Here is a 12,406-nt window from a genome sequence, read left to right on the forward strand (position 1 = left end):
AGAGAATGGTTTAACGGTGCGAATAAAAAGGCTTTACGTTCAATAAATGTTTACCGATAGAAGGTCCATTGCATTGGATCGAAGAATTTAACTACTTTTCTTGTTCTCCGCTTAATGAGATACCTGAAAACGGGCCATGTTGGCTTAATGGTATTCTCCCAAACGATTATAATTTGTATTTATAAATTTTTATAAACAACTTTGTAACTAGATATCGTTTGGAAACAATTTATTATAATATTATTATGAGCTGAAAATCATCTGTTGCTGTTAAATTACTTCGCAACTCATTTAAGTCATATTTACAGCTGTTTATTAGCTTGTCTGTTTATTAACTTGTATGTTTAATAACTCTTTCTGCTTCAATTTGAAACACCAACTTGCGCAGCAAAGTTTCTGATCGGCCAATACTTCACGGTAAAAAAAAGAGAAAAAAATTGATATGACATTTTTATAACTTATTTCAAATTTTATTTTAATTAGCTAAATCGATATTGAAGCTCCGAACATTATTCCATTATTTTCCTGCTTTTGAAAAAAATTAAGAATTTTACTACGTTGTACCTATATTACGTCCGCTTAATAGAAACTCCTGAAAACTCAAAGCGACCTTTTGTAAAACAATTGCTAACACTATTCGAGCTTCATTTAAATTCAATTTTTCAAATAAAGATTCTTTTTTCGTGCATTAAATTCATTAAAACTGTGTTTTGAAACGAAATTCGACCAAAATTGAGTTGAAAGTTTTTGAAAAAATATTAAAGGATTTTAGGACCTTCAAACCAATACAAAACTCATTTTTACTAAAGCAACACGACACAAGTGAAAACTCATTTCATTCATCAAAACTTGAGTAGAACTGACAGGACATTCCATATTAAAGAACAAAAAGTAAATGCAAACCCAGTCTTTTACTCAATGAAATTTACTCACTACAACTTTTACTCACTACAACTCAGCTTTTACTCACTACAACTCAGCTGCTCCCTACAATTTCACGCGGCTCGAAAAAACTTACAGCAGACGGTGCAAACTAACATTTTTAGACCCGAACTGATTAAAATCGAAGTATTTGTAGTCCAAAATTATCTTCAAAACCAAAAATCTGGACAAAAAATCTAAAATTTTTCGCATTATCCGGAAAATTATAATCCGCACTATCTGCACTGACTCTAAGCAAACAAACTAAAGACAAACTTACCCTATGCACACTTATTGCCAAATCACCCTAGTCAGGATTGTTTCCAATTTCTATTTGAAAAATTTAATTTGAAACTAGAATTCAAGCTCCACTTATTGCGTCGTTTGCGTGGGCCTTTTATTGAGTAAAGTAAAACTAAATAGATTTAATTTGAATCGAAATCAAAACTCGAACCACCAAAACAGCAAACCAACAAACGTGACCATTCTTCCTGAACAAAAAAAATAATAACAATATGTCCTGAGCAAGACTGGTCGTATATCAGGACAAAGTCTTGATTGTTCCGACTGCCCCTTAACTGTCCTCGAATACTTTCTGCTGAGATTTTGTCAAATTATTAATTTTGGATTTCCGCATATCAACCATTAAGCGCTAAATTTTGATTGAACATAAATGTTAGTGCTTAATATCATATAATAAGCGCTCTAGTTTGAGTCATTTAGAGTTAATATGACCAATTTAATTTCTCGCTCTATTTTAGAATGATTATGAGTGCAGGTTAATTCGCAACGCATAAGCAATTCGAGTATTGAAATTATTCTAAATTTACGAAACGTTTTAACCGCAGTTAGACTAATGCACCCACCTGCGAATCCGAAGATCCCCAAGCTGGCAAAACCTTCGTAGTAAAGTTAGTCTTAATAAAAATAGCCTACCGACAATTGAACAAGAATCAATGAAAGCAAGTAATTTGAAAAAAAAATACTGACTCGTAGATTCTAAGTTCTTCGAAATTCTAGAGCAAGCTTCGATTGAAACTTGTTTTGATAGAATTAGCTCAGCTTGAGGAAAATGGATTATTATGTTAGGCTTTTATTCAGCTAGGAAATATTAAAATTAAAACCCATTTTTTATATTAGAAAGTCGATCACGTTTTTCGTGACCTTTACAATTTTAATCCTCGATAGTGGAGTTTGCCTTCCTGTCAACAATGGAAACGAACTGAACTTAAAAGTATATCAAAAGTCAAACCGGGAAAAATCAAATGGGTGCCTGAACAAGTTTTCAGACTTTTCCCTGGAAAAAATCATCACACCCTGTATAAAAGTCTTCACTACGTTCATTGACTCTTTAAAAATCAATTTTTTATAATCAATTTTCACAACTGTTAAGTAAGAAAAATACCTGGTCCTGTTTTCTTAATCATGATTGCTGTTTTCGAAATTCATGTGATTATAATCGAGTATAATAGATTTATGGAAAATTTCTGTAGGTCTTAGATTCAACTATTTTCGATTAGAACAGATTAGAATACACAAGTAAGAGTACAGCAATGCTGATAATTTTCGGCACTATCAACGAAATTTTGGAAGCAATTAGTTTTCGTGAATTCAATTTTGAAAACGAAAAGAGCCTGATTAGTTTGTAAGTGTATAAAAAGAATACCGCAGGAGAAAGTGTAAATTTATAACTGAGGTCATCGTTATTTTTGAGACGATCAAAAAGAATCCATTAAAATCAATTATTTTGATAGCTAAAATTTGTCTCCATAAAAAATCACATCGTGCACAACTATTCCGTTTTTTGTCAAAAGTCGAAAACAAAATACAGAACCCGTGATATCGAAAAAAAATATTGAGTTTATTTTGCTCTCGTTTTTGCTCACTATCTAACTGTAGCTTCCTATCAAATCATTTGAATCAACCCGGCTGCTTGTACATCAGGTCGAAGCCGACTGCCCTTTAACAAGTTTCAAGATAAACAATAATTTTTGGACTTCCAATATACCAAATGATAAGTGCTCAAATTTGAATCGTATATGGAATTCATATGACAAGTTAGTTTGTCTCAATTCAATTTGGAACAATTATGAATACGGGATATTTCATCACTCATAAACTTTTCTCCTATTAAAACTATCAAGTATTAACACAGAGGTGAAGCTGAGCTTCGCACCACTTGCGATACAAATCAAGAAAGCCGCTCAGCTGGAAACAAAACCGAAATGTCGATAAAACTATATCCATCAAAATGAATACGGCTAGTTTGAAAACATGCACAGACATAGAATACGAAAGCATCAAAAGGAAATTTACAAAGCGGTAACACTAGCAAAGCCGAAAAAACTTCAGCCGAAACATTTAAAGCCGTTAAAAATTCGTCTCCCTCACCCCCAAAACAAACACACAATTTTTTTCGATCGTCGAACGACGCAATATGAGGCCACTAAGCTTATATAATATAGGACGAAAGCTACCACTTGCGATAAAAATCAAGAAAGCCACTAAGCTGGAAACAAAACCGAAATGTCGATAAAACTATATCCATCAAAATGAATACTGCTTGTTTTAAAACATGCACAGACATAGAATACGAAAGCATCAAAAGGAAATTTACAAAGCGGTAACATTAACAAAGCCGAAAATACTTCAGCAGAAACCCTTAAAGCCGTTAAAAATTCGTCTCCCTCACCCCCAAAACAAACACAAATTTTTTTTTCGATCGTCGAATGACACAAAATGAGGCCAATAAGCTGATATAATATAGGACGAAAGCTATCGAGCCTAAAGTCGGAACAATAAGAAAGGTTCACTTTTCACCAACACTTGTTGATACACTATACACTGGGTTTCCAAACAAATGCCGCAGAGCAATTAGTTTGATCCTGCTGTACCCCATAATCTATTTGAGTTAGGCCAAATTATTTGGTAATCTGACAATTCGACAGATTTCAATTGGTCCAACAAAGGGTTACATTACATTACTGCAAAACAAATATTAATATAGAAAAGAAAACTATCTAAGAAACGTCGAAACAAGAAGAAAGCAGGAACACAGTAGAGGTAAGGCGGTTTTTTCTTTCGTGCCTTTGCGCCCGTCGTGTTCTCTATCCCGTGCTTGTCTGGTTCTTTATCTGTGTTTTTGCTTCTTTGACCATGGTCCATTTACTTGTCCCTCTACCATACTTCTGGAAAAAAAACGACACTTGGAGATATTTTGTGCGATATCTACGTAGCTTGCGTAAGCACATACATAACAAGTACCGTGTTGACTTCCTTCACCCTTGTCTGAGAAACTATTTGACCCCACAATTTCTCAAGTTCCGCATTGCTGCGAAGGTTGTTTTGAGCCTACCATCATTCATAACTTCAACAGGAAAGCATTGAAGAAAGAGATAAGCACTGCCAGTGCTCGAGCCCTAGAAGTCAAAGAGAAACTTGGTAACGCACGCAAAGAGTTTCTCAAACACACGTCTGAGGCCACTCTCCCTTCCATAGTGTTCCATACTAGAAAATACATGCGCGATCTAGTGTCTGAAATAAAAGATAGGCATCGCAGAAAGCTTGAAAGTCTTTCCAGCGAACAAGAAAAACCCCTCCACAATGTAAAGAATACTGTCAAGATTGTGGGAGACATCAAAGTGCCGAAACACCCAGTGTGCGACAAGTTTAGCGACTTAAACTTCTTAGCAGATGTGGATCGTCTCCTGTACAACTTGAAAACTAATGATATCGAGAATGACAAGTTTTATGAAGTGAACGTACTCACGGAAATGAAGACTCGAACCTTAGAAAAATAAATAGCTATCTTCGAAAAGAGAACATCAAAGCCGTACCGTTCGACAAAGGAGCGGGTTTTTGCCTGATGTCCGACGCTGACTAAATTTTCTAAGTTGGATGACATCCTAAACTGCCCTCAATTTGAGATCTTGCCCACCTCACGGAAAGAGGCTACTTTGAAAGTGGAAGACCAGTTCAACAGAACACTGAAGCAACTTGCCGACAGTGAGAAGATTCCAATGTCGCTCTGTCAACACCTTCGTTCTACGGGTGCCCAACCGGCCAGGTTATATGGATTGGCAAAAGTACACAAACAAGCAACCCCCCTTAGACCGGTGCTCTCTTTACCTGGTAGCTGCTATGATAAGATCAATAAGTGGATTGCTAATTTGTTCCGTCGGGTCCCTGGTGCCAATATTGAAACATCCAACACTGACATGAAAAAGAGACTCACGGACGTACAATTGCTGGACGACGAAGAGATTTTTTCTTTAGACGTGAAAAGTCTTTACACTAACGTACCAGTTGCGGAGGCCATTGACATAGCTTGCCACCTGCTTTACAACTCTTACTCGGCCCCGGAAATCGACAGAGATACATGCAAGCAACTCATGCAACTGGCAGTTACTGATGTCAACTTCATGTGTGGCGATAAATGGTACGTTCAAAAGGATGGAGTCGTGATGGGAGCTGCAATGGCGGTTAGTCTGGTCAATGTGTGGATGAAGCCGTTTGAAGATGACATTGCCTCAGATGAACCACACTCCATCAATACAGAGCAAGAAAGATCTGCGACTGATGATAAGACAATGTGTCCCGTCTGCGCCAAGAAGGTTACTTGGAAAATATACTCTATACGGTGCAAGAAATGCAAGTTCTGGTTTCATCGTAAATTCAGTGAGATCTCACTCAATGCAATAAAGAACATGCATGGTGACCAGTGAATTTGCACTTGGTGCCAAGAAGAGGAGACGGTTCCGGCCATTAGGGGAAAAGATCTTCGGACGCTATGTAGACGATATCTTGAGATCTGCGCAGAGTGAATCTATCGACAGCATCTTAGACAGGGTCAACACGCTTCATCACAACTTGGAATTTACCATCGAAAGGTTGAGAGACAACGGTATCCCTTTTCTGGACATGTTCGTAAAAAGCCAGGATGCATGTGTGAGTACGAGTTGGTATCAGAAACCCACAGATACTGGACTGATCATTTCCTTCAGAGCCCTTGCACCGATTGGTTACAAACACAACATAATTCAGGGCTGCATTCACCGCATCTATAATGCCACATCGACATGGAACAATTTCCATACTGGTATTCAAAAGGCAAAGAAGATATGGGAAGCAAACCAGTATCCACCCCAATTCTACGAACCCATCGTCAGAGAAACTATTGATTAACTGTTGGGCCGAAAATCAACATCACGGACAGGCAGAACCTCAACCGACTCAAACCAAGGATCAACAGAAAAGAAGAATACAGGTCGCGCGAACTCACATTCAAGCTTTAGAAAAACATCTTTATTGCCCCCATCAAAGATGGCTTAAAGAAATCTATATATTTTTTAGATCTCTCGGCGCTATTTTTATACCGTTTTTTATGTTTTTCTTTTTTATTTTATTTCTGTTTGTACACTTTGGATTGTACGTTTATTGTAGACTGGTGATGATTGTAATCAATCGAAAACGTTCTAACTAACATTGATTGTTTTTCCTGAGCAAATATTAATCCGTAATTTACCGAGCTCAAAACTATCCCGAGTCAAGCAGCTTGAAATAATTCAAAACGGCGCGTGCAGAAAAATTTTGACGGGTCAATTTTAATTTGAAGTTCAGAGTTGAACTCAACAATTAAATATGACATAAAATTTAACAAATAGTTGACATATTATCAAACATTGCCTAAGTGACATCTAATAATTTCTAGAAAAACTGTTTTAGAGACCGCTCACGTTACAAATATTGCAACATATTCGCCGCCCTTAGAAACAGAAACGGGCACATGAACCGCTCTTGGATTGTCCATGGGCAAAATCATCTCTGCTCGGCGCGTACTTTGGGTGGTTTGAAAATTCCTTTGGCTTTTTTCGTCTTTTTGACTCCTTGGGACTTGAAGCTGTTCCAAGAATCGAATCTGGTGTCTCGTCCTTTCTAAAAGCAAATAACATGGTAGCTTTTTAGGACACCAAAAAAGCTGCAGCTGAAATAAAATAAGCTCAAACTAGTTGTAAGGAGAAAAATTAATTGAAAATGTCAATGAATTCTTTTCATGAAAATGAAATCTTGAGATTTTTTTGAATTTTATACAGCAAAATATATCGCACATCAGCTCTGTGAGTTTCAAGAACCTATTTGATCGAAGTTTTTTGATAAAACTAACTCACTTTGAGAAAACTGTAGCAATAGTTAATTTTTCTAATCCGCTGCGATACGCAAAAAACCAAAATCCCACATTGAAACTGAAGAACAAACTTTTACTCGCGCCCTTTTCATGCAAAGTAAAATATAAAAAGCGTAAATTGAGCTTTAGTTGTGGAATGCAAATTGCAAACGAGTTTCGAAGGAAAATAAAACCACAAACAAGAAAACGTGCGCGAAGAAAAATTTTGCAGCTTTCCTTTTTAAAATGCTGAAACAAAAAAAATGCACGACTAAGTCAGCATAAACCACTTCGTTTATAGCCTCGTATAATCCAGATGAAATCTGGATCATTTGTTTAAAAAAAAATGAGCTCATCCGTTCAAAAAAACAGATCATTTGTAAAAATTAGGCTAGTTTGTATTACCTCCCACTTTTCATTCCACTCTTTCTGCTTCTTGGCAGTTTCTGTTTCCTTCTGCTCTTCTACAGACTGTCTTTTTCTGAAACAAACAGTGTAACCATAACTTTGTTGAAATAAAACCATATTATACACAGAAGCTACAGTTTTGCAAACACAAGCAAAAAACGGTCTAAAAGTAGCTCTATAGGGGTCAAAAATGTAAATAGGGGTCAAAAATGTAAAAGGAAGAACAGATAAAACTAATAAGCAAAACCACAAGACAGTTCAAGAGTCAATGGACATTCGGAAACACAAACAAAAACTTCAACTTTCGAGTTTCAAAGAAAAAACTTTATGGCCTTTAAGCTTATATGTTAATAAAATATACCCAATTTGAGAAACTGGACAAATAAGTAAAAGTTTTATTCCACTAGAAACCTGTAAATCAAAATCAGCTTTCAAAATTAAAGTCGATCACGTTTTTCGTGACCTTCACACTTTTGCAGCTCGTTACTGGATTTTGAATTCCTTTCAAGAAAAGAAATAAACTTGAAATGAAATCAAAAATCAAACCGCGCAATATTGAATTTGAGCCTGAACAAAATGTAAGACTTTTCCTGAAAAAACCATAACGACCTAAAATTCTGAACAGAATTCATCGACTCTTAAAAACATTTGGCTCTAAGGCTCTTCGAATTTCATGGGCAATTAATTCTTGATATTTTTTTGACGAAAAAAAGCCAATTTGAGAAAACTGGATCAATAAGTACAATTAATATATTGCTGAAAATTCTGAAAAATAAAATCCTCTTTCGCAATTAGAAGTCACCTCAACACTTTTAATGTTCGATAGTGAAGTTTGAAAATGAATGGAACATGATGAAAAATCAAAAGTCAAACCCCGAAAAATAAATTTGAGCATCAGTAAATTTCACGGCTTTTTCCTAAAAAAAAACAAAAAAATCACCAGGACCTGTATAAGAGTAATTACTAAGTTCATTGACTCTTAAGCATGGAGTTTACTTAAATTCAAAATAGCTTTTCAATCGAAGTCAGAGCGTACCCGCTCTGCAGAGAAATTTTTTGGCACCTTTTCTTTCGATTAAACCCTTTATCTTCAATTTGGTAAGTTAGTTTTTGATTAAATTCTCCGAAACAGTCGAAATAGCAAAAACAGAGTTTTTAAAGAAAAATCAGTTGCCTCCATTTGACCAATGAAATGAAGTGCACTTAAAAACAAATCAAAATTCAACCCTCAAATTTTAGCGTGAACAAATTGAAGGACTTTTTCCTGAAAAAAAAAAAAAAACCACCAAGATCTGTATAAGAGTAATCACTACGTTCATGACTCTTTAAGTCTTCACTACGTTCTTTCACACAGAACAAACGAAAGGGTAGATGTAATAAATAATTTTTGATTACATAGTTAACAACTTCATATAATTTTTGAGCTAATATCTTTTCATCCACTCTCAAATTGGTCTGATCAACAGAAAATTCTGATCAGTTTTTTTCCACACCAAATCTTTTTCCGAATTTTTCAAAATGCAGCTCTGCGAATCCAAACACAGCAGCAGTTTCAAAAGTTTTTCAATGATATATCACTTGCCCTTGTTGTTAAATATTGTTTATTTTATAATCACGCGTCGAAACACTTAAAATTGAAGTCAAACCATCAAAGCAAATACCATTTTTTTCAGATACAATTAAGTCCTTCTCCATGATCATCTCTTAAATTTTTCTGAAAACCTCGCAGAAACGGAGGTAAATAAATCAGCCGAAGTATAAGCCAGCCAAAGTATATAAATCAACCGAAAAGCTACATCATATGAATGAAATTTGCATAACTTGAGTAACTGTTATATAATTGTTGCATAACAATTATATAACCCTTACGGATTTTCGATTGCTTGATACTTCGGCTGGTTTATATACCACCGCAGAAACTTACTGCTCCTTTGAATGCAAATCTTCGGCTTTCCGTTTTCTTAGCTCGGTATCTGCGAATGCTTTTAAACACTCTTTGCGAACTTTTTCTTTGAACTGAAATCATAAATACAGTCATATTTTACTGAAATGCTCGATTTCTGGACATTGATCTCAAGTTTTGAAAAAAGGAACTTACTACTGAGGGATCATCTTCAGGGACATTCGGAGGTTTGCCTTCTTTTTTTAATTTGCGTCTATGAGCTTCCATCTAGATTTCAAACGCTATGATTGGCAGTTTCGAAGTTCAGATCTATTTTTATTAGAATACGTGCAATTTTTCTATTCTCACCTCTGTAGTCACTTTTTCTTTGCAGTCATTAATCAGTTGGATACATCCCGTACGTACATCTTCATTCTCAAGTTGTTCCAGTGCTTTTTTGATAGCTAAAAATCAACACAATTAAAGGAGACGCAAAAAAGTAAGAACAGTTACTTGTTAGCTAACAATACGGCTGTTTAGACTTCAAATTTGGGGTATTTATCCATTTTTAACAAGCATAGAATCGAATGTGTTCAAACTAAAACTAAAGCTACTCAAAGACAAAGATTTATTCTCAAAAGCTCTCAAGTTATGTTGCTGCAATGATAATGCTCATCAAGGAATTAATTATTCGTCCATTATAAGCAAAAAATTCAATAAAATTGTTTTGCAAACTTTCAAACTAACCATCAAAAGCCTTCTGCGCACGTTCTCTGTCGTTCATGTTTTTGTCAGGATGCACTACCACCGATAGCTGAAATCAGAAAACTCCTTAGTAGTGAAAATTCAAATACACCACAATTGATTGGAATAGGGGGGGGGGGGGGGGGGGGTCAAATAATAAATATACCAGCTGATTGGGGTGGGTCAAAACAACTAGTTCTTACCCTCTTGTAACGACTGCGAATCGTTTCCATAGGCGTCTCAACATCCACGTTTAAAACCTAAAATACATAATCAACAACATTAATAACAAGCAAGCTTTAACACAGAGGCGAAGTGTTAAAGCTTGCTTGTTTAAAACCTAAAATTTAAAACCTATCCACGTTTAAAACCTAAAATACATAATCAACAACATTAATAACAAGCAAGCTTTAACACAGAGGCGAAGTTGAACTTCGCTTACACAAGCAAAAATATCACCGATAAAGCTACTGGGAAAAACTGAGAGTAAAACTTTGAGTCTAGAAATTTTTTTAAGTGACGCACGCCAATTATGACGCATTAGCCGAACCAGTCAATTTGAAAAAAAAAAGAAATTTACCAACTAACATGCCTCAATTTATAGAGCAGTCTATGGAGCAGTAATAACATAAAAACTAAATGTAATAAAAATGAAATGAAAATTTTTTAATTTGAGATTTTTTGTCAAAATCATCCCCACACACGCCATATTAAATACGAAGTGATAAATTTCGCTCCTAGTAACAAATCAATTATGGCAAATAAGCTTCCTTCAACTAATTTGCAACGATTCTATGACGGATTAAATCTCCGCTTACGCGTTAATAGCGCGAAATATACCGCGCGTTAATTGTCCCAAATTGGCCATTTTTAAAACCCCATAACTTTACAAAATGATCACAGGTAAAATATCTTTCCAAAATTAAGCGCAGGACAATACTTTTTGAATAAAAAATTTATAATAAAAAAAATCATCACGACCTACATTAGTCTTCACTACGTTCAAGAACCCTTACAAAGAAAATGGCCAAGAATGAAGTTTAACTCCGAGTCCTCCGAAAAAATCTCAGTTTCCTAGCTGTGAAAAAATCTCAGACAAACCTAGCTGTGAACAAGAGCAAAACCACAAAAAGTCACTTGAATCAAACTTTTCAAAAAAAAAGAAAACTAGCATGAACAGGCACTTGCTTAAGCGGAAGATCGAATCCACTACATAGAAGAATCTTCAATGCGTTTAAAAAGCTGATTAACCACGTGCTATTATCAAATGGCTTTAAAGAAATTGAACAGCAGGGAGATACTGAAATCCAACAAGAAAAGGTATGTTCACTCAAATTATTCAAAGCATATTGGAAAAAAATTAATCGCAAATGCCACAGATTAAATTTAAATAACTTGCCTCAAATGGGTTTAGATTGAAGTAGGAAGAGCCAGTTCTGGTCAATCTGTGAATTTCTTGCTCACTCTTGAGTTGGCGGCTGTCTTTTGCCTCACTTTGACCAATCTTTAAAAACAGCTAAATTGGAAATGTTCATAGGAAATGTTAGTGCTTTTTCGGGAGTTGCGAAAATAATGTGAAGATTGCCAAGCAGAAACCATAAATACATTTTCAATTTTCAGGAAAAAAAATTCCTCATCATCGATTCAAGGAAAATTGGCTCTTTTGCAAATTCTGAGCCCTTATCCGAACTTTAAAATGACATTTGTTCAAAATTGCTTATAGAGCAAATTATTGACGAAAATGTTGCAGAAATCTCATAAATTTTTTACGCTGATATGTTTTATTGCAAATTAGAAAATCAAAATTCATATACAAAATCATTAATCAAATTTCATGTAACCTTAAGGACAAACCAAGAAATTCTATCAATTTATACTAAAAATCAAGTTTGAAAAAAGCTATTGTTGAAATGATACGACTAACCTCCTTCAAAAACTCTTGAACCAGTGAATCGGATGAAGACGCTCCCGCTGGATCAGTCATCACAAACCTGAAGAGACGCTGCTGCGCAAAAGCGAATTTGACTTTTGAAGCACAGATGCAAGGCTAAATCTCGTAAACGAACGCAAAATATGGCAGAGATAAACCTTTACTCTTAAAAAACCTTAATTACAAAAGGGGCCCTTCCGTTTAGTTACGTTAAGAGCACAAGCTGGATAGGGCCATACCAAAGCTATAAAAATGCATATATATCAGCAAACTATCATTTTCTCAATGAAGTCATATATCAGCATTAAATGCATCGTCGTAATGTTAATTCATCTTAGCCGTCCTTCCTCAACAATAG

General features: G+C 35.3%; 2 protein-coding genes across 4 annotated transcripts in view; one reads left to right on the plus strand and one right to left on the minus strand.

The window, feature by feature from the left end:
* The first annotated feature begins 4,439 nt into the window (after positions 1-4,439).
* On the plus strand, positions 4,440-5,645 carry LOC134840198 (uncharacterized). The gene is made up of 2 exons (XM_063855919.1): positions 4,440-4,682; positions 4,848-5,645. The coding sequence occupies exons 1-2, from the start codon at positions 4,440-4,442 to the stop codon at positions 5,643-5,645; spliced, it is 1,041 nt and encodes a 346-aa protein (XP_063711989.1).
* Positions 5,646-6,508: 863 nt separating this feature from the next.
* LOC134857090 (dnaJ homolog subfamily C member 8-like) overlaps positions 6,509-12,406 on the minus strand; it is a 32,986-nt gene continuing 27,088 nt past the window's right edge. The window contains exons 2-10 of one of the 3 annotated variants that reach the window (XM_063873450.1): positions 12,043-12,121; positions 11,518-11,622; positions 10,322-10,378; positions 10,122-10,188; positions 9,744-9,838; positions 9,591-9,662; positions 9,417-9,508; positions 7,490-7,565; positions 6,509-6,855 (exon numbers count right to left, since the gene is read on the minus strand). In XM_063873450.1, coding sequence (XP_063729520.1) covers positions 6,739-6,855; positions 7,490-7,565; positions 9,417-9,508; positions 9,591-9,662; positions 9,744-9,838; positions 10,122-10,188; positions 10,322-10,378; positions 11,518-11,622; positions 12,043-12,102 — 741 coding nt within the window. In that variant the 5' untranslated portion in view covers positions 12,103-12,121 and the 3' untranslated portion in view covers positions 6,509-6,738. Of the gene's footprint in view, positions 6,856-7,489; positions 7,566-9,416; positions 9,509-9,590; positions 9,663-9,743; positions 9,839-10,121; positions 10,189-10,321; positions 10,379-11,517; positions 11,623-12,042; positions 12,125-12,406 lie in introns of all 3 variants that reach the window. The other 2 variants (XM_063873451.1, XM_063873452.1) reach the window with 2 other exon arrangements.

This window comes from Symsagittifera roscoffensis, chromosome 1 (genome assembly GCF_963678635.1).
Source record: "Symsagittifera roscoffensis chromosome 1, txSymRosc1.1, whole genome shotgun sequence".
Classification (NCBI taxonomy): Eukaryota; Metazoa; Xenacoelomorpha; order Acoela; family Convolutidae; genus Symsagittifera; species Symsagittifera roscoffensis.